Here is a 26695-nt window from a genome sequence, read left to right on the forward strand (position 1 = left end):
TTTTATTTTCATAATTTTCATATTTAGCCATCATATAACTAGACTAAAAAAATACTCCATACTTTTTCTCTTCAATTCTCTACAAATTGTTAATTTCCATATAGATAAAGAGTTCTATTTTACAAAATTCTCATTTTAACTGAAAGGTGAAAAGTTATGGACTAAAATTATCAATGTATGTTGATTCCTAAAGTTGAACGTAAGCTTTTAGCGATCACATTTATCTCCCAATATCTCTCAAAATACCGATTTAACTTTCCAATCCCCAGGATTGTCAGATCTTAGAAATGACAGTCACATATCCAAGTCGGTTAACCTATACTAAAATCCTCCATTTTCAATCTTTTCGTAAGTTCCATCTTGAGGTTTTTGAACGAACTCTTCTTTTTTATAAGGGTAAGCATCTTCGGGAACAGTTGTAGATGGTACTGACGAGTCCCCTTCGTGCTGAATGGTACCATAGCTTTGCTTCATGTCATCCTTCCCTGGAATATATTCCTCCGGCTCTAGAGGAGGGTCTGCCCATTTCTGCTTCTCTCCGGATGCAAACAACCCGTAGAAAATTACACCAGAGAAATGAATTAATGATGATATCAAATAAACACGGGACCATTCCTTTGGAGTCTGTGGGAAGAACCAGTAGATAGGAAATTTTGGTATACAGTTTAAGAAGAACAAATGAATAGATGACTGCCTTAAAAGATTTACTCTTAAAGAACTTCACAATCTTGGATCGGTTACCTGAATAAGACATGAAAAAATGACAAGCAGACAGCCAGACAGCCAGACATAAGACATTCACCCCCCACATACACTAATCATACATACATACATACATACATACATACATACATACATACATACATACGTACGTGTACGTACATACATACATACATACATACATACATACATACATACATACATACATACATACATACAGTACAGTTTTCGCCTAAGCTGTCGCATTTTTCGCGTTCGCTTCGCTTCGCCTTCGCAGTCGCATCGCCTCATTATCGCTTCAATCAATTCGCTTCGTAACTTGGAATCGCTTCATGACGGCATTCGCATCGCAGTCATTTCGCTTCGCTTTCGCTTCATGTTCGCATCGCATCAAAAAACAATGAAGGTCGCTTCACGTCAAACAACAATGAAGGTGAAGCGACACTGTGAAAGATGTGACAGTATTTGCATATCTGTTTTCACTGCTGTACGTCGTGAATTCTGTCTGTTACGCACATTGTACAAACCTAAAACTCAAAATTCTGAGATAGGTTCTATGCATGGATTTATTAGGGGGCGGTGCGTTATATTGTCCCCATTACCAAATCGTCCCCGCTAGGGTTGGTCGGCCGGTGCCGTGAACACGGCCACAACTGTCACAACAATTCTAAATGGAATGACCAGTCAAATCGATTTTACAAACGGGACGATCCCTTCGTACAAACCACTAACATACACATGTTAACAAATGTAGAAAAAGCAATTGCACAGTGGTGAGCAAAAATAAAGTGGTGATAAACACAAGTCCTCTTTGCAGAAAACCCGGTACACTACGATGTCCTACGTTCCTCATAGGTCACGAACACCGCAATATATAATGGGGGAATAATGTAGTGAAACCGTGTCCAACAGTATGTAGCGAAACGCCAAACTACGTACCAAATTGAAAATTTATCGAAACGACCGTAATGCTGTCATCTGTATAAGTTGCAATGCGACGTTAAATTGCTTGCTAATTTGACTAATTTGTAACCATTCACTCGATCCGAGACAATAACACACGTAACCCCACCGAGTACCTGCACACGGACGACCGGTGTCGCCGACTAAAGTAGCGAGATCCGTTCACGTCTGAGCAGCAGACCTACTTTGTTTTAGAAATCACGACAAGGCGAAAATTCGAGCAAATATTTTATATGTTACAGCAGTCGATAAAGTCATGGAGGTAAAACAGACGTGGTCGGCAGTTGAATAGATCATCGGACAAAAACAATGAAACTGCGTGTTGGAGATCATAATAAAAGCCCGGGAATTTCTCTGAAAACTGCACGAGAAATATCGACAGATTAGTTTTATTTTTATTTTGTAAAATAATCAATCGTGTAATATTTTATTGTCATTCTTTCAAAACTCCAAAACATCGCCAAGCTATTGTCGGAACTCTGGGCATGTACTTTGTGTAGCAACTATAAATCGCAGTTGTTGTTCATGTTCCGGAGGAGACATTCACGTATGATGGTCTCCAAAACCACGTTCTAACAAAACTAGGCCGATCGGAATTTAAAACTAAACTCATCGATGGATTGCTGAAAACGAGAACTACAAACAGTCATCGTATCAATCGTAATTGCGCAATTTGCATTGATGCGAAAGTTGAAATCTCCCTGTATACTGAGCTGATCAATATTCATGATATGCCATGACATCATGCATGTCCCGCTTCGAATACGTCACTATTTTTCCCATATAAGGGTAGTACAATGCAAATTTCAGATACATAAATAGGTCATGAATGACAGCGCTGACTTCAGCTGGAGATCGACGATTATGAACACGGAAGTGTTCCACGCTCCCACCACTTAATTTTACCGAATAAACGTTGATTTTTATGGTAACCACATATTGAAAAATGATATAAAATAACATCAGGCTGTTGTACAGGTTGTTTGAGGCCCACGCGAGTGGAAAATCGCTCTCGTGGATTTTAATTTGCGCGAGCGGTAGGCGAGCGGAGCGATCGCTCGCCTCAAAAGGCATGCCCTGATTTATTAACGCAAATTTAACCAAAAGGGTTATCGTGCCGTAGACAGAAAAGTAAAGTACAACCCCCGCATAATTTTAGTAGCCGTAATGATCTATACTTTTCGTTTCAAATCCTTTATCATGCAAATATGTGGGTATAATAGCGCATGTTCCACACAATGCGATTCAGAAACAAAGTTGACGCGATGCGAATGGGGTGCGATGCGAATGCGAACTCAACGCGAAAAGGAAGCGAAGTGAAAGCGATGTTTAATTGAAGCGAACTCCCGTAAACTTGAGATTGAGGCGAAGCGAAAGCGAAGCTGAAGCGATGCGAACGCGAATTGAGGCGAGAGCTTAGGCGAAAACTGTACTGTACATACACACACACATACATACATACATACATACATACATACATACATACATACATACATACATACGTACATACATACGTACGTACACCTAAAATAGATGTAATAACAGTTTCCGTAGCACTGTGCGTTAAGCGTCTAAAAAGTGCACAAAATGTACATACCTCATTAGGTGTCAAATTGCCTACCATGATTGGGCATAACATACCAGATAGTGTACCAGCCGCATTTGATAAACCCATTAATATACTAGCGTAACGGGGAGCTATATCCAGATGGTTGACATTAAATCCTAGCATGGGAATGGAGAAATGGAATATCAAATAAAATAATAAGTACTTCATGCCTGTGAAATATCACATGAGGTATTGTCAATGATAACATCTGATGATGTAGTATTTCAAGAGGAGTAGCTATAGTTTGTGCAAAATGACACTATTCACAAACCAAACCAGTGAGGCGTTGTATACTTGTTAGTAAGTAGACATTTAGAGCATGTACAATACCGCGTTCAGATTAACATTTCAAAGTATATTGTGACCATTAGTAAAGGAGAATACCATGTAACAAATAAAATACACAATTACATAACTTTTAGGTTTTCCAGAGTCATTTCATGATTTCACATCACATATATTTTCTTGATTGCCTGAGAACACCAAATTTAATCTTGTTTTACATTCATTGTCCTATCATTGGTTGACAGTTGCCCCATGGGAGTCAGCAGACATGCATATGCATTAGATGAACAATTACTATTCTGAGTATTTAGCTAAAGCTGGTTAGCACTAAGATGTCAGGAACAATAACTATTCAAATATTCCCCTTTCAGTAAACCCAAGATATGCATTTAACAAAATAATACTGGTAACACAAAAACATAACTGAGCACTTTTATTCTGTGTCTTACCTGATATAGCAAAGCCACTGAAACCAACGGCTATTATCAAACAGATGATAGCCATTTCCTTTCCATTGGAATAACCGACGATTAATAGAAATATGGCTTCCATGCCAAAACCTACAATGGAACGTCATGGATTAATTAAACACATTTAAAAGAGACAAAGAAATACGTTTTCATGCACTCAAATTCTACGTCGTCACAAACTAACTAGATTTAGTATAATTACGAATATTGTAATAGGGTCAGTAAAAAAACCAGCAAGTAAAAATTAAACTATTTCTACATGCATTTGGGTTAACTCATCGTTATGTCATCTTTCGATGGACATATCATGTCAGTTATGTGCCAATATGTGTCATGTTAAGTGTAAGTGAGTTTTGTTCTGTTGTTGTGAGAGTACAGCTTCCCTGTAGTAACATAGATCACTGTTGTGTTCTGAAAATTTAATGAGTGACAGTTTAGTGTGTCTGTTTTTGTTTGTTTGTTTGTTTGTTTGTTTGTTTGTTTGTTTGTTTGTGGGATTTTTTACAAAATGGTAATTATGTAATGTTTCTTACCTCCACAGTTAAATGCTTTACGTACTATTGTAGTGGTCAAGATTTGCCTACGTCGAAGGAAATCAGCTAACTGACCACCTAGAGGTACTATGATGGTCATGACGAGATGAGGTAATGCTGATATAACACCCACCTATAGATAAATCAAATTATCATTATAGCAATATATCATTACCATGACAACACAACAGGTCACAGGGCAAGAGTTTTATCCAAATGTTTTGCATATGTTAACATGGAAATAATAAATCAACTAGAGGTACCATAATGGTGACTACGAGATGACGTAATGCTGATTTAACGCCCTCCTTGATAGGAATAAGATCACCAATCTAGTAACAGCTAAATCTAATTATTACCATGACAACGAAACGATTTGCAGTATCGTTCAAATGTTCCCTATACACCAACTCATGTACTAAACAGCTAATGTTGTTCTTAAACTAGACATATTCAAGCCATTTGTTAACCCTTGATAAACATATACTTACAATAAAGGTGTACTTCTACGTAAGCATTTGATGTGTATACATGTATTATCACTAGATGTGTGCGTAAGCATTTGGTGTGTACGTTACCATTAGATGTGTACGTAAGCATTTGATGTGAACGTAACCATTACATGTGACGTAAATGGGAATACCATTCTACTTACAGCTGAGAGTTCGTAGCCATATACCTCCTCAAAATACGAGGGTGAACTGGTTAAAAGAAGATAGAAAGTCCAACTACGGCAGATATTTGCTATTATGATGGCATAAACAGGCAGGGATGTGAAGAAGCTCTTCCATGGAGTTTTGTGACCCTACAAAAGTACGCAATCATAGGTAATGTTATAGATAGACATACATGTAAATGGTTTATAGTTAGATACATATATGGTTTACCCATCCCTTTTAATTTACTTTGCCCACAATATCTTTGTCAAGACAAAGACACGGTAAATAAAATTTCTTCACCAGAGGTTTTCCCGTACAATCTTGCATGAAATCCTTCTCTCTTTCTCCCCCCCCCTTCCAGGACAAACACATGTCAAGTGCAGTCGGGCTTCTTTACAAGAAATCAAAGTGAAGAAGTTACCAAGATGCTATTTTATCACTCAAATTAATATGTAAATTCATAAGCACTGATCAATGTGTACAAAAATCAGAAATATGCTTGATTGGGCTTTTACAAGTGTGACTGGACTTTTCTTTTAAATTGTTCTACCTTTGGTATAATTGTGGATGTCTCTCCTATACTTTCTTTTATGTAGATTCTTTCTTCTTCTGTTATTGTTGGATGATTGTCTGGTTTTTCATGAATAATAAAGAACCAAAAGATGGACCAGATGATACCTAAAACACCTACGGTAGTGAAATAAAGAAACATTAAATGTGATAGAAAGTTCAAGAAGGTCCCAATGGTAATAGTTATAATACCATGTAGTTGTCAGGATATATACACATGTATTTCACAGTGTTGTCAGCCATTTACATGAAAGTACGTTTAGGTAATGAATGTTACAAACGTTTCTCCAGTTTTTGTATATAAGTATATTTAGATTCCATGTGTCTTTTGTTTAGTAAAGGAAAATGCGAATGGCATAAGGGGTCTTGGCACTACGAGTTGAAGACGAGCTCTCACAAATCCTTGTGTCACGAGTATTTTCTGAATGATCGAAGAAAAATATTAGAGAATGATATAATTATACATGTACAAGTTTAACTTCAAAAACAAATAGAAAAATATAATGGCAATTCCGAACATTGTGACTCGTAGTGTATAAAGTCCATATTTTCGGTTCGAAGAGGTACAAAATAGCGTGCGCGTGGTATGATGTACCGATGGGGAATGTTGAATATTCTATAAGACTATGTACTTGCCATAAACATAGAATACTGATGGCCATCCTGCAAAATCTGTTAAGAATCCTGATAAAGGTAAACCGACAACAGCTCCAGCATATGACCCTAGAATGACAAGTTGAAAAAAAGTGTCAAATTTACAGGTAAACTTATCTGTTGTCAAATGGTCATATATTATATGTCTAACTTATATGCACATTAGTTATATATGATTACCTGTGAAAAATGGACTTTAATTTCAGCGTAAAAAGTTATCCTTTTGAACGTTATGTTAGCCCGCTGCTCCTTAAGAAATCTCGTAAGAGTTACTATGTTATTACTTTTTGCTATTGGTGCATAAATCCCATAGCTCGTCATTCTTTAATTATTTGGCAGTCATCACTACATATAATCTACAAAGCCTATCCTCAGTATTATCCCCTCTTAAATCACCAACAGGAGAACCTGATGTAAGCGTATATACCCAATTCCATGCTTGTCTCATAAAGTGTAAACCCGTTTCATTATTACTATTATTCAATGCTGTAGATAGTATAGTTCTTAATTAACTCTTTTATCAGTTATACCCTAGTCACTTCCAATTGCTTTATCTAGAGTCAATCAGTCGTGTGAGGTATCTTCCTTCTTGTAATACTAAGTTAATTGCTTGTGATAAAGTTTTATTGCCGCCAGGTGTGCCTAGTAACGGTTATTATTTATAGATACCTCTATATCTCTTCGCACCTGGAGGACTTTGTGCCAAATCATTAATTTGAAAACATTTCTAAACTGGACAATAACCATTTTATCAACGTTCTCCCCGTTTATAGAAGTGTGTCATCCAAAAATGCCCAGAAAATGTCAGTTTCATTTTGTGACTGATTGCCACATTTTGTCCGAGTATTGGAACGAGCATCGTAAATATCACACAAATGGGGTCCCGTGTTTTTCAGTCTTACCCTGGTGTTATAATATACCTGGAATTTAAGTACTGAGGTCTCTTAAAACAGAAGCAATACGACCGACACCTATAAAAGTATTCGTACTACTGGTTTATACTGCTTAATGAGAATGATCCAATCCATCATTACCAATGTCAATACTTACCTGAAAATGACAATGTTACCAACCGACTTCTTTCCATGGGAGGGGCCCAATGACTCCACATACCATGGGCTGCTGGGTATGTAACACCCTGTAGTCGAATAAAATGCGACAATTTATAACATTTAAATAGATATCACCAATCTCTAATAGTGTCAGCTGGGGGTTTAGCCCCCATTTTTCAATGATTCTCATATCTTTTAAGTTTCTTCTCATATTTTGGTCTTGGTGGTAATCATGTGACGACTTTGAAATTGAACAGAGTTGGTATAAATGTTGTTGATGTATCTTTACTATACAAAATACGTACTATTAAGTTCTTCTAAGGCATGCTAAATTATTTACATTATATTACTTGCAGCTCAGACCATTATAGTGCTCTGAGCTTTCAGTCACAACTCTCAGTGGTCATTTGGTCCATTCATGCACTCAACATACTGTCATGCTTCAATGGCATATTTACTATCTGAATAACTATATCCGTATGTAGATAGAATGAATCGTTTCAAATGGATTCATCGAGGTCTGCTTAAAACCCAGAGTGAACATGCTTCAGTAAACAGAATATTGTAAAGCTGCATTTAAAACAAACTAAATTGACCAAGAAAAATTAAGATGTTCCGGCCTGAACTCCTTTAACCTCGTTTAAGATGTTAAAAAGACGTGTTTTCTTTGTATACTTGTAAGGGCAACAATATCAAGAAGCATTGCTCAACAAGTATGTCAGAAGAATAAAAAAGTTTACTGAAGACAATTCGTTATACGAAAGTGCTCTAAAGGGAAAATCCACTCCAGGGAAATAAATGTATATACATGTATCTCAAGAAAGTTTAGCTTCTGGAGAGCCATTTCATGAGTTTACAATTTCGCGTTACTTCCAAGAAACATCAAATGAAACTCATTTCCATCTTTTCAGCAATGGTCCACTGTTGCATCCTGGGACTATTCATGTAATTCATATGTAAGTCTGCTAAGTCCCATGGGGCAACAGTGGACCACGACAAGGAGAATGAAGGTGAAATAGAGTTTCAATTTGGTGTTTCTTGGTAATCGCTCGAAATTTATTAGATGTGAAATCATGAAATGACTTCAGAACCTAAAGTTTATGAAATACCTTTATTTCTTGGAGTGAAGTTCATACGGAAGTATCTAAGATTGTTCGTCTATTTAATGAAAATGGAAAGTTACCTCAACAAGACCTTGAACTATTCGCACTGCTATAACCATACCCCAATGAACTTTACATGACGTAGGAATTAATAGATTTAAAAATGATGTTATACAAATAGCTACCCCAAATAATCTGAAAGAGATAACAGAAGCACAGTTTAGAGATGACACAGTATACACCTATAGGCTGGGGTGGACACTCCATGTGATCAGCATTATGATGCCAGTTACAAGGATGAAATACTTAAAATGGTGATGAAGGGACGGGTCCAAGCAAATTAGAGAATCTCTCCAGATTAAAAGACAAGTCAAGAAGGCAACATCATGAACAGGGGTGGGGGGGGGGGCATATGAATGTCACCATAGCTATGATGACCTCAGCGCCACTACACCACCTAGCAGTAAAGCCAGCAAACGGACAGTTTGGCAACGTTTGTCGACCCGAACAGGCGGAACGTAATAAGAATCATATGTCGTTCAATAAGACCTTTTTATGGTCAAACCCCTTTAAAATCCCATTCATTCCTCCGGCTATTGGCATCAGAAATTCATAAGCGGCAACCGATAAATTTTCAAAGTCCCCACACATGCATATATAAACTTTGGCCAGATAGAAGGTAACGCAATGCAATGATGAAAGAGAAAGTGTATTTTTATCCCACTTACCTATTTGCTGGAAATCTTGAAGCTAAATATCCACCTGGAATCTGTGTTATAATATATCCCCAGAAAAATGATCCATGCATCAATCCCACAATTTCAGGACTCCAGTCGAATTCACGAACCTAATAGGAGATTCATAATTACGTAACGCTAAATTACAAACAGTTGTAGGGAGATGGACAGGATATGGCGGTGTTGTTTATATTATGGTATGATACGGTATGGTGTGGTATAATATGGTACAGCGTGGTGTGGTGTGGTGTTCATTCTGTGTGTGCAGCGTTGCGTTACGTTGCATTGAACTGCATGGTGTGGTGTGGTGTGGTGTGGTGTGGTGTGTATTCTGCGGTTTGCTGCATTGCCTTGCTTTGCGTCGAGTTGCATTTAGTAGCGTTAACGTTGTATGGCATGATATTGTGCGTTTTAAAGAATGATGTGCAATCCCAAACTATATCTAGGTTTGACCTATTTTCTTGCACTTATTTCCTTCTCTTTCTCTACGTTGTTACTGAGTAAACATTCCGTTGTTTCAGCATCCCGACGTGGAAGTGTGATTTGGACGACCACTGCACTTTACTGAAACTTTTGAATTTTAGTTTGAAAACTCTTATTCGTAAACATCCCATGCACAACTGAGATTCGCAGCATGATCACTGACCTTTGAGGCATGCTTATTTTATTAACTTCAGCGAAGTCAATATGGTGTACGTACACACATACAATAGTACACATATTAATATAAACAAAGGTTTCTTATTAGAGATATGTTAGTTACACAAAGCTCAGAGGCTTATCAACCGTGACGAAAGAGTGCATTTTGCAATTTTTAGTAGCAATAAGAGTTGTTACAGAAGGTATACATGATTCAACATATTGACATGCTTGACAAGCATATTAACGACAAATTAACAAAACAATAGGGAACTTGCAATCCAGACTGAGCATGCTCAGACGCATAGGACTATGGGATTATCTGTGGTTACGTAATACCTAATCTGTAGCTACTGATAAAAGTAACCTCCCACAATGGTTAGGGTGACTATGAATTGATTATTTGTGGTTACAAACAATATATCAACATTGATTACAATACTAATTGATTAGTATTTATTATCATATTTCCCATGATGCAACATTCAACATGGCGGGTTTGCAAGTTCCCTATTAAAGATGGTGTCTAGTAACTCATACTTACGTGTATCCGACTTCTACCATTAGTATGAACTGTGTTATTGTTAACCATATCTACAATAGCTACCCCAAGATTGCATCTAATACCGAATGATATACAGAATCCTATGGAGCTCAAAATTGCTAAAATATATCGTTTACTGGTTTTGCATACGGGAAGACAACGAAATTGCCGTTTCGGTTTCTCTTCTCCTTCATCGTATTGATCAATACTACCGTTGAGGGCGTCGTGATTTACTAGACACTTTTCGTCGTCTCCTTTCCTCATTATTCTGCAACGAATGAAAATATATATCGATCAGTATGTTTACACCTTATGATGATAATATACACAGTTGAAACAAAAATACTTCCATGATGAGTTATAACCACACAAACCGTTAATACACAACCTCCAAGGACACGAGCAAGAACAAATATATTCTATAACTATATCTGTGCGACTTCATGATGTTCGTTCAAAAGGTGCATGAACACGTCCTGCCATCATCACCATAGGGAACACCTGTTATAAATTCTCTTGCTACTGGCATCAAATCTCATGTGTAAAAAAAATGTACACTAATATCATTTTACCCGAGGTAGGAGCCAGGCGCACAAAATAACACACCTGAGTGTGATCACACCTTTGTCTTTACGACTTCTATTATTTTTGATGTTGTTATTTTCACTCATAAGGAAAGAGGTCAACCGACTCAGTGTTATGTAGCAAGCTGAAGTACGAACACAGGAGGGCGTAGTACACATTTACAGCAAAAAAGGTCGTTACGCCTGATACATATACATGATCGCTATAAAGGTAAGGAGTAGATATCTATGCGAATTGGTCCACCAAGATAGCAAATCGTACTAACTCCCAGGTATTGACGTCCAAGCACAAAACGTAATTAAAAATCTCGTTTACTCTTTGCTACGCAAAGGTTTCTGTTGAATTGGTTACAAAGTAGAAGTAGAGAGCGGGGTGTAATCTTTGAACATCATACATGTGCTCTGGAAACCGGAACTACCCCCCCCCCCCCGCGCACTCCGGTCCACTCCCATGACTGGAATTTGGCATAATTTTGAGGGAGAGTGAGAACTATCTCTTCACCACCAAATATTTGTAATGATATATATATATATATATATATATATATATATATATATATATATATATATATATATATATATATATATATATATATATATATATATTTGTCTTGATAAGTCTTGTCAAAAAAATGAAGTATGCCAAAATGAGTCACGAAAATATTTAATTTGTTTGAATAATTTTGACGGGAAAGATCTTTAATAGCAATAAATCTAATATTGTTCACCGTTCCATTACTGTACACGGTGACTCCTGGGTTTTCCTTCACCGTATGAAGACACATAATGCAAATTACTGGATTTTTTTGGAATACTTTTTGGTTAATATTAGGCATTAAGCAGTACCTTAGGGATATCAAATCACTGCTAAGGGGGATGCCTTTTGATTTTTGACTCGGACTTGGTTTCCCTTCATTGTATAAAATTGATTCGAAAACTTAAAGCGCTTAGTACTGGCAAATTTTTTTGAATATTTTTTAGTTATTAGTACGTGATCGCAACACCCTAGAGGCGTTAAATCACAGCCGAGGGGACGTCTTTTGATTTTGCCTTATCGATTTATAGAAACCAGATAGATTGTCTAGAACTAGACCAATCTATTTAAAAAGGGACTGAAATAGGGTTTGCAGCGATCGTTGTGAATGAATAGGGCGCCATAGTAAATAGAAAGAATTAAGTTGAGATCTTTGGACGATTGAATGAACACCATTGGTAATGAAACGATTGGCGTGAAAGTGATGGCAGTCCATCAGCTGGGTAGCAATCGCTGTTCATATAATTGAAAACTATTCTAGGTGTGAACTTTAATATAGACACGTTGTCGCATACACGTCTACCTGTTCTCACTTTATACATTGAGGGTGGCATTCCACCTATCTACTCCATACATACAAGTATAGGCAAACGTCTCCTTTTTGATTGTATGCACACTTGTCATTTTTAACTTACATGCCTCTTGTTGAGAGTAGACCGTTTCATTTGGAACAATCCCCTCCGGGGTTCCTTACACTGCATTACCTATACATAATTGTCGGTACAGTGTTGGGTTATCCATTCCAAAATCGTTCTACTTTGACAAGAGGGCATGCATTGATTGTTTTTGACGCTTTGCTGAGTATGCTAATGCGATTAAGGAGAAAGGTATTCTTGCAATACAAATCGAACAATCTACCGGTCTAGCGGTTTGCACTTACCGTACCGAGTAGATATAGTTCGCATAAGACAATGTTTATTTATGCTATGCCTTACACACCATTCTGAAGACACATAGCGAAGTCACCATGTTATACATCGTCGTAATACTAACATGACGTGAGCTAGCATAATCGTGGTACCTGTAACGTGGAATCCACACCGTTTTACGGTAACTTAAAGGAAATGCCAAGTAAAGAACGGCATTAGGTTTCAGTATATACCCTTTAGTAAACCAGGCAATGATATGTCTGACATTATACGATTATAACACTAGTTTGATAGGCAGCAACAATGAGACGTACTTGACCCCAGAGGGTACACCACAGCAGCTAATAACGGCATTTTCGTACACTTTGGATTCTGGGCATCTATTTAACGATTTTACGTTCACGATGGGAGTGCGCTTTACACCACATAGATAACGCGCGATTGCTGCGAAACACCAAGTTGAAACTTGTTCCTCATTCATTGTTCTCTGACGGTTCTTGACATGTACACGAATGGGCTCACGAGAGTCAGCAGATGTGGATATATGAGAATGGAAATATTGAGGAATTTGAGTCAAACAAAGCAATGATCTTAATTTTCGGGGGAGGGGGGGGGAGGAGAAACAGTTGCCAATCCAACACAAATTGGGCCCAACCCTAAGAAAATACGATAATGTAGCACCATTGAGGTCACAGATAAGTTGGCCTCAATTTGTCACAGACTATTGTAGTACAAAACATCATATACAAGTGTCACATGTCTGACATAGTGTATGGATAAGATGAGAGCTCTAGCCTGATTGTTTCAATGATATTTATGTACTGTAGCTTTGCTAAGACGATCTAGGTGCCTCTTCGAATTTGGAACATTATAGTGACAAAGTCAGATATGTTAACATGTTCGACTCAGGACCGTTGTTATCATACTCATCGTACACTAACTCGTAAAGGCAGCCTACAAACCTGCCATCTTGAATAATGCATTGTGGGGGTATTATTGATAAATATGAATAAATCACTTTAAATTAACTCATATTATTATAACCTCAAATGATCTAGGCTTGGTTACTCAGACCTTTACAGGAATGGCCTCCTTCCGATCACCCCAGCGTAGACATTACAACAACTACAAATTATCCCACAGTCCTTTGCATCTGCGCCTGCTCACTCTTGTGCAAGTGGGCTAATTACACAACTTTACTTCAACAAAGATTTGACGACCACATAGTTGATGAGTTATGATACTGTCAGCTTATCTAGGTATATATCAATGTACAGAGGAAGTGACTAAGCAATTGTCTTTTTAACACCTGTACCTTCTGGGAATCACGGCTTCTTTAATGTTTATTTAATCAGTCCCCAATACATTTAACATTGTATAGCGATCAATAAAAGAATTTGCCAGTATTATATTAATATTAGAAGTGTACATACAACTTTTAAGAAATCGTTTTAGAAGTGAATAAATCCACGATGGATCTATACCATTATATATAGATCACACAACGGACAAGCTAAGGAAAGGACTGTGATAGCACCAACAATAAAATACTTCACATTATACATGCATGCATGCATACATACATACATACATACATACATACATACATACATACATACATACATACATACATACATACATACATAGAAATTCATATGGAACTTATAAATCAGTCCGTATAAATAGCTGTTAAATCCGACGTTTCGAATAAATATTCTTTTTCAAAGGAAAAATCGGCGAGATACAGAAATGTTAGGTTAAAACCTGAACATTTCTGAATAATACATACATACATACATACATACATACATACATACATACATACATACACACACACGCACGCACGCACGCACGCACGCACGCACGCACACACACACACACACACGCACGCACGCACGCACGCACGCACACACACACACACACACATACATACATACATACATACATACATACATACATGGTGCATACTACTGAAATAAGCTATTGCAACACACAACACTAATACTCAGAATTAATATTATAGCGCCCTCATAATTAAATATTGTCAACATTTTTGCATTTTCCAACTTGTTAACATCCTGGATATTCTGTATATCTGTTTCCTCTTCACTGACATTTAACATTCAAGCTCATACAAGCTTTAAAAAAATGTGTGTTGTAAATTGAGTATACATTTCCTGTATTGTCCTATAACTTATCGCTATGATTTACACTAATGAAAGTCCAAAATATTAAAGAATTCATTGCCAACAAATTGAATGACGAGTGAAACCCTGATCGTAAATTATAGTCCTTTTAGGGAACTAGTGATGTGACTTTGTTATGTTATTGTTCCGCCATGGCAATAAAAACCTCCAGGGTGTCCCACATAACTATAATGTAGTGATAATTCCACGATACACATTTTATTTTGAAAACAGTTAATTCATAGTTCTAAAAAGACATTTTCAAATGAGTCCCAAATCAACTATTCATCAGTGTGTAAGGTAAAAGAAAGTGAAGGCTTCAGAATTCATAAAATTTGATTTTGACAATAACCTTATATATGGCATAGCTATCGATGGAAAATTGGAATAATCAAATTGAGTTTTCTGTTGATGAAAAGGTATTTATACATTGTAAAGCTAACAACACTAAATATATTTTCCTTAATGGTCTCTGTGTTCTAATTATTTGTCTACAGATGCACACACGCGAAAGAATATACATACATACATACATACATACATACATACATACATACATACATGCATGCATGCATGCATGCATGCATACATACATACATACATACATACATACATACATACATACATACATACATACATACATGCATGTAGTATGCTATACCTTTGGCATGGAAACGAGTGATTAGATACCATTGAATTTACTGAACAGTATGTCAAGAAAGAAACTTGCTCCCTAAGTACAACATGGACGTACACTATTGTAGGCTAGCCTAACATTGTTGACTACCGAGCATAGAATGATGTTGATATCATAAGATAATTTACAATCTGTTGTACCGACACGTTGAATAAAAAATAACTACACTTCGACGAACTTAAAGATTTACATCTCGACAAGAAGGTCGTTCGCCTTGGTGCAGTTAATTTGATCAGATCACCCTACCCAGGGAGACAATAAACATATCCAACAATGTGTTGCCTAGGTGACCACATCATCACATCAGGGAGACAAGATAAAATATTGACCAACGCGGAGTCAAATGTCTTTAATAGTAAATACACGAACAATAAAAAACCCAGACAAAACAGGACGCAGTGGAAATGAGACCTAATCATTGAATTGGCCAGACAGGAGTATATATTGCTATAACATTTGCTTATACTATCCTTTTTGTTCACCTTGAATTAGCTTCGTGTGTTTCACTTCACGAACTCTACATTCGAAATGATAACTAAAGAAACAAATCTATTATGATGGCAACTCAGCTGATGTGAGAATGTACATACATACATACATACATACATACATACATACATACATACACACACACACACACATACATACATACATACATACATACATACATACATACATACATACATACATACACACACATACATACATACATACATACATACATACATACATACATACATACATACATACATGCATACATGCATGCATACATGTATACATTCACGGTTTTTATGTGTTTGTCTGCAGTGTCTAAATTCTAAACGTAAATTGGTTAATGACGAACTTGCTGTCATGTTTGCTAAAAACCCAAAATAGAAAATCATCAGCTAATTAATTTCGAAGTAAATAGACTTTTAATATTATTAATATTATAGCAATAGCTTGAAGTCAGTCACCGTGGTCTATTTACACCATTTTATTCACCGCCACTTCTTACTTATTCAGAAATGAACTTTCTGTGTTCATATTATGTATTGTGTTGTATCATTCACTTCACCTTGTTGTACATCAGTCTCTGAACCTATAGAAAATGACATATTATGGACTATCTTTGGACGTCAAAGCACGATTCATTTTATACTAGGCATGTCACTTTTGTATATCTATATGTTGATACAAGGTTATAATTAATGGTAAGGCGAACACATTAGAATGTCCACAATGGAGTATTGAGGTCGCTTGACAATTTTGTCAGGAGTAGGTGGAAAAAAGGAGCTGAAATTGTCCCATAGGAATACCGCTAAAAGGTTGTCCTATGACCCCATGTCGTCCTCAAGGAAAAAGTGTCTTGGCGGGTCACTTTATATGAGCCTTTAGTTTCATATTTGAAACACATCTACAAGACAGCCTTCTGAAAATACTCCTAGATATGTAATTTCATTACAACCTACATGAATATGCAAACAATATAAATATTTAAGATGTTTACTACGCATGCGTGTTGCTCCATGTTTTTTATTAATATTTTTATGGCGAATTTACAAATTGGAACCAATCAATCAAAAGACTTTAAATAAAATTGCTTAAACAGAAGGCCAGTCTATGAAAGTGTAGTATTTTCTAAAACTTTTCTTGTTCTGAAAAAAAATCTATTTCATGACTTTATAACCGTCATACACATTACGCGCCTACCAATAAACATTGAGTTGAAAATTGGCAAGGACCAATGAATAACGTATCAATTCTGTTTTTCTCGGTATTACATGTAAATAAGGTAAAACTATGAGAAACCAGAGTTTATGAAAATGCATTTATTTCCTGCGAGGCTTTCCTCTTTAACCAGGAATTTGTCACAGTAGTAAAGGAAGATTTTAGGGAACACGAATGGATGTTTACGAGAATATTCAAACCAAGAGAGGCATAGTTTATTGTGTGATAATGTTATATTTCATGTACCTCCACATCATTCAGCCTACAATGTAATGTACCCCATTTCCCCAATAGTAAACTTACTGCCGACATTACAAATTGGCTGTAAATTTGCATAAATGACAAACAGTTTTAACTCAATAAATATCAGCCATATAAAACTGTACGAATTTCAACTTCTAATCAACCCCAGGGATGATAGTGCAATCAGAATGGTCACGTGATTGTGTTTTTAGGAGACTACAAAATGGAAGTTGCATTTTCTACTGACAGCAATAAAGAAGATATGTGAAAGCGACGTTTGTTATTTTAGCTGATGATAAATCGAAAAAGGACAATATTTTGCACTTAGCGGACATCGTAAACAACGGTAGTCTAGAAATTCGTCAACATTAATTGAAGCTTGGGGACAAAGTACCCTGAACAAAAAAGTCTTCAAATCTCTCCACCTTTGACATGTGAAAGCTAGTTCATAAGAATAAAGTAAATGGGGGAAGGGGGGATGGGGTGTCACCGTCTTGTTTCAAGAAAATGGACGAATAGCGAGAACACAGTATTTGGCTGCCATATTGGGGGTAAAAACGGCTTTATTTTGACATAATTTCGAGCTCTATTTCAAAAACTTGCACGGTGACCCCTACTTTTTTCTTGACTTTTGACTGAGAATGGGTTTGAGTTTTCTTGTACAAAATAGCAGAAAGATTTTAAGGCTTCTGTTTTTGTGGTGTGTACTACAGTAAAGCTAATAGGAGGTTAAAGGTCATACTCTGTAGTCTATTTTTTTGTTTGATATTTAACTAGCAATTATGCTATTCCAACCATTAAAATTATTATGGTTAGAAACTACCAGAGCTTTCACCAGGAATTTGTCTGTAATATTAATAGGCATTATACTGAATTTCTGGGGTACCATTACATTCGGTAAATGCCACCTTCGGTTTCCAAGTCTCTTTGTGCACACTTAGCCACCCCAGGCTCTATAGCGATGATGTGTCGACTTAGATTTACATCTGAATAAGTTTTATAGAGTGGTGTGTATGTATACCTTGTACGCTGATGTTAGCGGGAAATTATACTCCAGTGAAAGACTGGTTCACTTTAAAAGTGTTATACACGTGGAATGCGAGTAAGAAAAAAACTATATCAGATAGAAGGAATACAATGGACACACAGGAAACATAAATTCACCTTCTATCTCATTTCGTTTGACTCACTTTAAGATTCAGTGAAGTAAATGACTGTGTGATGAATTGCCCCAACCAGTTAAATAGCCATTAATAAAATGGAAATAGCTAATTTAGGATTGAACCATTATTAACAATTTTAAAGCTGCCCGAAATTTCAATATGACCAGAATGATAATTTGGCCCTCAGATATGTATGATAGTTTGATAAAACTCTTAAATTTATCACCGTCTTTTATATCACCCATGTTACTCTCATTGTGAGTTTGATGACACGCTAAATAGTGTAATTTGGTCATTGCAATCTCTTGTTTCCTCATGATTTCACATCGTTCTGGCATTAACAGATTTAGTACCTAGACCTTTCCCGCTAGAAGTGGATAAGCAACATTTCTTGTTTTATTGTAAATTTTCTGCTCATTTCAACTTTATTTTCGATCTGAATCGTAAAATTAATCCCTATCTACGGATTGTTGCAAAAAGTTTGCTTTAAAATACTTATTTCGTACCATAAAATTCAGTAAAACTGGATTGCGAAAATGTTTGCATGTAGTGAAATGATGAAATTGGTTTTGACGTCACTGCAATGTACACGCGCACATCCTGTCAACCGTAAATTTGGAGCGCCGTCTTTCGTATTTATGGTAAGACCTAAGAAATCGGAGACATGTTTTTCCGGTAGATATGCGTTTCCAATCTAACTTTGTGTCCGACAGAATCTGCCAAGTATTATATTCGTGAGCTCTTGCTGTAAGCAGCCATTGCCTTGTTTTGATGATATTAAATTGTAATAACCAAGCTTCTTGAACATAAGAGGTAAGCTGGATCTTTCATCTGATTATACTAAAAGGTCTTGGATGAAACTCTGAAGAGTGTAATACACAGTAAGAACGACTAATACAGAGTGAAGAACTTTCTCTGTCACCCCATCGACTGATATTTACTAAGACTTAATCTCAGATTGAGGGGAGTTAAACCTAAAGTTAAGACCATCTAATGAATTCCCATGTTGCCAGCTTGATTTGGACTCCATCTTCAATTTGATACAGTTTCGTAAAATCGTCGAGAAAAAGAGAAGCACGGACAATACGATCGTAAGAAAATGTATGAAAACTCAGTACTATATGTAATCTGCCAAATGGAATGATGGCATTGTGAAGCTACGGAGTCATAGTTATTACTTCTTCATACAAATGGATCTAGGGGAATATTCCCGCTTTGTGTCTATTGTAATCCTAGAAGCCTGACTAGAGGGAACATTTCTATAGAAAACTGCATGTCTGTTAAACAGCGACTTTACACTCACCAACTCGTAATTACAAAATGACACTTCTTGTAGGGCGGGAACACCAACGGATTTTTTTTCAAACTGAACCGAAAGAGAATAATACAGTTATGTGAAAAACTAGCTTTAAAATTCCATATTAGTGTCACGTGGTGTGAGTATAACAAGTGCTGCAGAGGTCAGATTTTTGTAAATATAGTTTCACAGACCCCCTCTCTTACCGAAGACCGTTGATAAAATGATATATATAAGTTCAAAATACAAAACCAATCATGAAAATGTACTAGTTTGACAATGATAACATCATGAAGAAATTATTAATGACATTCTCGTACAGTATGGCTTATTTTGCTCCGAAAATATTCAAAAAAGCGTTTACAATTTTCCTGTCTAATTACCTATGAATAATAAACGAACTGGTGAAAGCGAATTGAAGTTAATATGACATCTAAATATATGCAAAATTTATCCTATACGATCAGGCCTATTCGATATCATGTGAAATATATAATCGGATAAAATTTTTCCTAAACGTGAATTAATTTTCAAAATATACTACATAGCAATTTACTCTTATTGTATATGCTACTATATATAGATGGAAAGACAAATTAATTATTTAAAAAGTATACATATTAGCCATTCAATGGCTATCATCTCCATTAACCGTACTAATAATTCATATTATTGTCGCATTGACTTTGCGGAGTACATCTTCTGTCGGATTCTCGTCTTATAAGTTGTCGGTTATGGTTTGGGAATATTAATGACGTTTGAGCCTCAGCGAGATATTAATATACTGATACAAATGATTGTGTTACCCTGTAGTGGTGGGATAATTGTGATGTTGCCCAGGCACAGATGCTACGATTGAAACCATTTGCTTAAAAATGTCGTCTGGTTAAATAAATCTGCTATATTTTGTCGTCTGCTGACAAAAACTTACCAAAATGGCTTACATTTTGTTTGTGTGAGCGACTATTATCTTAGAAGATTGTCGCCATGTCAAATACATTGTAACAATGTAACAATTCTGCTTCAATTTTTGTCGTATCAGACAATAAGTTATAACAGTGTAAAGAAATGGCGCCATATTGCATAACAAGACAAATTGATGCCCCATCTGTAGGTGAAGATCAATGGTGGCCAAAACATAAAACAACCTTATCTTGGAGGATATATCGGAAAAGTCTAAGTACATCAAGTGGAACCATGACAGTTTCGAGAGGCGGGGGGGGGGGGGGGGGTCCAGGGTCTTTACTTTTGCACATACGTGATATTTTAATATAGCGTTTTGTGAACATTACAACACAACATTAATGTATTCATCAATGTTCTTGTCCTTCCTTTTTACGTAAATATTTACAAAATAATTTGCTTTCGTATATGTGGCGAAGTACTGTAGCCGTCGATGAGTATCTAGTATTTCCCGACTCTTGTATTATCTGGCGTGTATGTCCATATCCCATTCATGAGCTATTGGGTAGATTATTGCCCATGAGTACTGCAACTATAGCCTACAAGACCCATGTTTACGGTTCACGAGAGTTATGACTACTGCCCGCGGGAGTTGTAACTACTTCTCTTGCACCGTGCAATTTCAGCTCGATGTTGTGAACAACGCATCACTGAAGATACAATTCAACATTTAATATCGGAATTTTATACTAATTGCTCTCTTCGTCAAAGAACATGCTAACATGGAGTCTACCTATATAATTATTTTAAAACGGTCGAAATTCTGTCCAGCATTATTCATTTTGCTTAAAAAATTGATTTTTTTTTTGCATGAATCGAGTACTATCAAAATGTAGGGCACAAGCTTCAACACAAATGCGTGTAACCAACGGCAACGATAACATCAGTTTATACATTCCAGTAATCTTTTATCAAGTTTACATACTACTGATTTATTAATAACTTGCCGTGAAAATATCAAATATTACAATAACATTTTAATGCATTCCTTTTATCTGAACACGTGTATATGCTAACGTTATAAACTCGAAAGCCGCTGGTGACAATCAGATATTTTTGCCGCATGACTGTTGTCGTGCACAAAAAAGACTTAAACACAGTAGATCTATTAAGTATTTGCTCGGGGCATTTCTAAAGACTTTTAAGTGCACCGAGGGAGTGGATTTATTTTTGATGAAACAAAAGAGTAGAAAATCACGAGTTAAATATTCTCAGGGTCTGTCTAATCCAGGTTAATCCATAATGTCTCCACAAAGTCAACTGTTTTGGTCTATGATCCCAACTATTACACTTCTTTGGATTAATCTTTAGGTTCTGTTTTACAACAGACGTTAATCCCACCCTTGTAGTGACTATGTATTAATGATCTAACCCATATCACTTGCTTGGCTCAAGCTTCAGAGATTGTCTTGTGAGAGGTTTTAATCCTACTCTTGCAATGATTATGTTACATTAACTAGCATCTGTGTATCTAGAACGAATTTTCTTTCATACTTTTTGTTCTTATTCTCGCCATATCTATGTCATTAGTACTTCTTGACGCATGTAGGATTGCCTAAACCATATCAACCTCCAATAAATTTGCTATTTACAGTTTACTGGAAAACAGGTAAATGGTCCGTATTTTTAACTGAGGCAAAATAACTAAAAAGAGTGAAAATGTACAGCTATTGGCTTGGCAACGCAAAGATAAAATTCTCCCGCGATGAAAAAAATGAAAATCGTCCATTGTAGAGCATTTATACAGAAAGTCCAAATGGTATCTTTTAATTTGGCATTACAATGAAAATAAATCAACCGCTACAGAATAGAGAATGGAGTTTAGACGACAATAAGATGTTATTCCCCAATATTTTTCTTCGTTCAGCCAAGGAAAATACGAGTGACCTAAGGGGTCTGTGTCATCACGAGTCGATAGACGAGTAGTGACAACTCTTAGGTCACGAGTATTTTCCGGCTGAATGAAGAAAAATATTGGAGAATAACGTAATTATACCAGCTCCAGTAATATCAAAGTAAAATTAGGGAAGGTAATGGTAATTTTGGACATATTTCGAACACAGCAGAACCAGTGACGTAGACACGCATTGTCGTGATGTAGACGAGCGTTGTCATGAAGTAGAACGACCAGAGTATATATTCCATATTTTTTTAAATTCTAAATGGCTCGTACCTGGTATAATCGTGGTTGATATGAAATTATTTCTGACTTCTGACAGTGGAAATAATCACAACACATATAACACAATGAGGCGCCATTCTGAGTTTGATGGCTGATTTTAAGCTCAACACACCATGGGAATGTTTCGACAGGATAGGCTCTTATCAGCCATGTTTTATTTGAGTTGTTACGTCTGGTTTGTTTTGCAGCTCGGTTGATTTTCATTGTAAATCGCCTTCACTTGTACATTGGAACAAACAAACAAACAAACAAACAAACAAACAAACAAACAATCAATCAATCACACACAAACAAACATATTACACTTAAATTGGAAATATTGCGTCATTCAGATAAGCATTTTATCTAAGCAAATTGCAAAAAGTCTGTTTTGTTTACATGTTTTGTAATCATTGTAAATTTATGATTATTTGAGATGTAGGCTAGGATTGTAGGTATATGCTTATTTTTTATATCTATTTTCTAACTCTTTGATATAAATATCATTTTACAGCCGTGGAAATATTGAGTGCACATATTACAAAGAATGTCGAATATCTCTACATACCATACCACAGTCTATATTACGCCCATTCCTTTTTTTTGCAGCTGAACCTGTTTCCGTTGTAAATCACCTTCACTCGTACATAGGTTATGACTTTTGATTTTTGTATATTCTCTGTCTATAGAGATTAAAGCCGTGGGAATATTGAGCGCAAAGTATTACAAAGGAAGGTCTAATCGTTACGTGCTGTATCAGCACTGTCTGTCTGTAAGAACAAAATGAGGTCAAAGTCCAATGACCATCATCCATTGAAATTAATTATTCATAACGTCACATCATTGAACTACCGACATGTTTTCACTTTGAGATTTTGTGTAAGTCATGTACTATTATTGTATTAACTGTCATCTATGCTCCACTCATACTGGCGTCCAGGATAATTTTAATAACAAAAACATTCATCGGAAGCGATTGTTTCCATTTTCTATGTATACACTTTCACCTGCCATTTCCCGCCAAAAAATCAGACTTTCTTTTCATATATTTGATTGGCGTTCCTCATCTTATTGTGAGACATTTCCGTCAATATTTTCATGAATAAAAAAATCATCTGTTAATGACATATTTGTTGTAGGAAGAGAATCAATAAAATGAAGCATAAAATGGAAAAGTGGCGGGTAGAACGTATGGATAGTGTCGGCAGCGTGTCGGGCTTTCCCTCTATGCATTAGTTAGATGTCTAAAGTTTACTACTGTTCTACAAACGATGTGTGTGTTAAGCTATAGATAACACTTTTACATGTTTTAAGAATCAACGATGTAATTATTTCACTCTAAAATATGACGTCATTTTGTTATTCACGCCTTCTGTGTATTACGATAGTTGAAAGTTTATACCAGAAACTTGCTATGATTAAACAACAAACATACTGTAAATATTGTTAAAACTGTTTAAATGAAATGCATAAATATATCAATGACTCAATTATTTCGCGCTAAAATATTACGTCATGTTTCTGACGACAGTTGAGACATCATGCCAGAAGATTTCAATGATTAAACGTGATTCAGTCTGACTAGGATGAGGCAATTAACTTCTTATATAAATCTAAACTTATCAGAAACAATCTTAAAGTTCTAGACTACACTTTGAATATGGATGGACTCTTTAAGGTCAAACTGGCAGTAAAATGATTTTCTTCAAATTATGTGCATTGAAATTAAAGAGCAATGTTTACGCCTGTGCTCGTAAAGTGTCGGCTGAATCATGTCCAAGTCATATCTTCGAAGCGATCGTACAGTCGATTTGATACTGCGGTAGGTTGTGTCAGGAGAGATAACAAGTATATGCAGAGATAGTGTAACATATTTAAAATTTAGTCGGACAGTCGGACATTCTTCTTAATTAGTGTTATCAAGAGCAAACTGCTGTAATCATTATTTATCCAAAGTAGCATGTAGTGTATCATCTATTTAACGTATTTACCGCTAGCTACAAACTGATATCGATACATTCGTCAACTTCTAGTACAATGGTTCCCCTGACGAATCAAACCCAGCTGTCGTCAAAAATACACAATCGACATTGTTGTACACCGTTAATCAATGATGGATGACGTTCTCCCTCGGTTTCTTGTTTAAAATTACACTGTGAAATTTTTGATGCGTCTGTCTTTTCCCCCTTGAATTTTGTAATTGGGTTGTATCAACAAGTCACGTCTTACTTTCATTTCATAACAGATATTGATCATATGACACTGCCAAGAGAGTTGCAAGTTTCCGACGAAAAACTTTCCATCATAATCTTTTTAGATTAAATATCGGCCTTTAAAATCCTTTGATACACTGAACAACCTGCAGTCGAATTCCCAGTCAAATATTTCACAAATTCCTTGGTGTCTTTTTGTGATATTTCTCCGTCATAAATCTGACCGACTTCTTTGTCGACTTAAAGCTGATAAGAGTATTCTATTTGTTCATTTCTCTGTTGAATGGCTAAAAACTGACCATCTTCTGTAGACAGTAAAATACAACAACTCCACATGTATATCTTTATCGTTAGTATTTCTATTTAAGCAAGATATTTCGGAATATGAATAATAATTATTCTTTCTGAAAAACATATCTTCAAATATAGTATTATTATACAAAATTAGCCCGAAAATAGCAGAAAGTGTCAATTTAGTTGGGTGCTTTGGCGGCAAAACATTCTAGTGGCGGGAAAGGGAAAGTACATATCGTAAAATTACAGTACAATACTCTCATCTAACTGCATTGAAATCCCTAATTTCCTGACTATCAGACAGCGATGTATTATTTAACCCAAATGACCGTATAGGTCAAACCTTGCGTTTTCAGATACTTCGGGTTTTTTCATTATCTATGCTTTCCACATCTATCACCTCGGAGTTCACGAGCATCTCTTTTACACTCCAATTATCACTAATACGATCATTTTACTAGTACTGTCATCATCCACCAACCTAATGTGCACAAGCTGATCGGTATCTTGCCCTAACTTCCCTTCGCCTGGAATGAACTTCCATCCAAGTGAGAGAAACTTCAGTACGAGCTATTTGACGGTGAATACATTGCGAACAAAGAAAGCAGCGATGTCACATATACCGTTGATTTGTATAGTTGCTATTGTTATTGTACTTGTTGCTATGTATGCTGTTGCTAACGAAACTAAATTCGAGAAAGGTGTTCTTTCTTCCTTCGCTGCGTTGGAATAACAATCACAATTTTATGAGTTGAATTTGTTAATACTCTATTCAAGAAATGCAAAGTATAGGTTGTTCTTTCAGGATTGAAAATGGTAGTTAATACTGTATTTTCTAAATTGTCCATCAAAATATCCTAGTAAACTATTCAAGAAAATCATTTGAAACTGGCCATTATAGCGTCTCATCTTATACGTGACTGTCTGATGTCGACGTTTGATTGCTACTTCGTCACTGCTTAT

General features: G+C 36.1%; 1 protein-coding gene across 1 annotated transcript; it reads right to left on the minus strand.

Annotated features, from left to right (window-relative positions):
* Nucleotides 1–134: 134 nt before the first annotated feature.
* On the minus strand, nt 135–10802 carry LOC144448290 (vesicular glutamate transporter 2-like). Its single transcript, XM_078138479.1, has 11 exons — nt 10539–10802; nt 9347–9465; nt 8699–8813; nt 7514–7601; nt 6446–6532; nt 5790–5926; nt 5236–5385; nt 4581–4713; nt 4027–4137; nt 3281–3408; nt 135–624 (listed from the first exon to the last, which is right to left on the minus strand). The coding sequence occupies exons 1-11, from the start codon at nt 10800–10802 to the stop codon at nt 322–324; spliced, it is 1635 nt and encodes a 544-aa protein (XP_077994605.1). The 3' UTR covers nt 135–321.
* Between the last annotated feature and the right edge of the window lie 15893 nt (nt 10803–26695).

The sequence above is a fragment of the Glandiceps talaboti genome, chromosome 17 (genome assembly GCF_964340395.1).
Source record: "Glandiceps talaboti chromosome 17, keGlaTala1.1, whole genome shotgun sequence".
NCBI lineage: Eukaryota > Metazoa > Hemichordata > Enteropneusta > Spengelidae > Glandiceps > Glandiceps talaboti.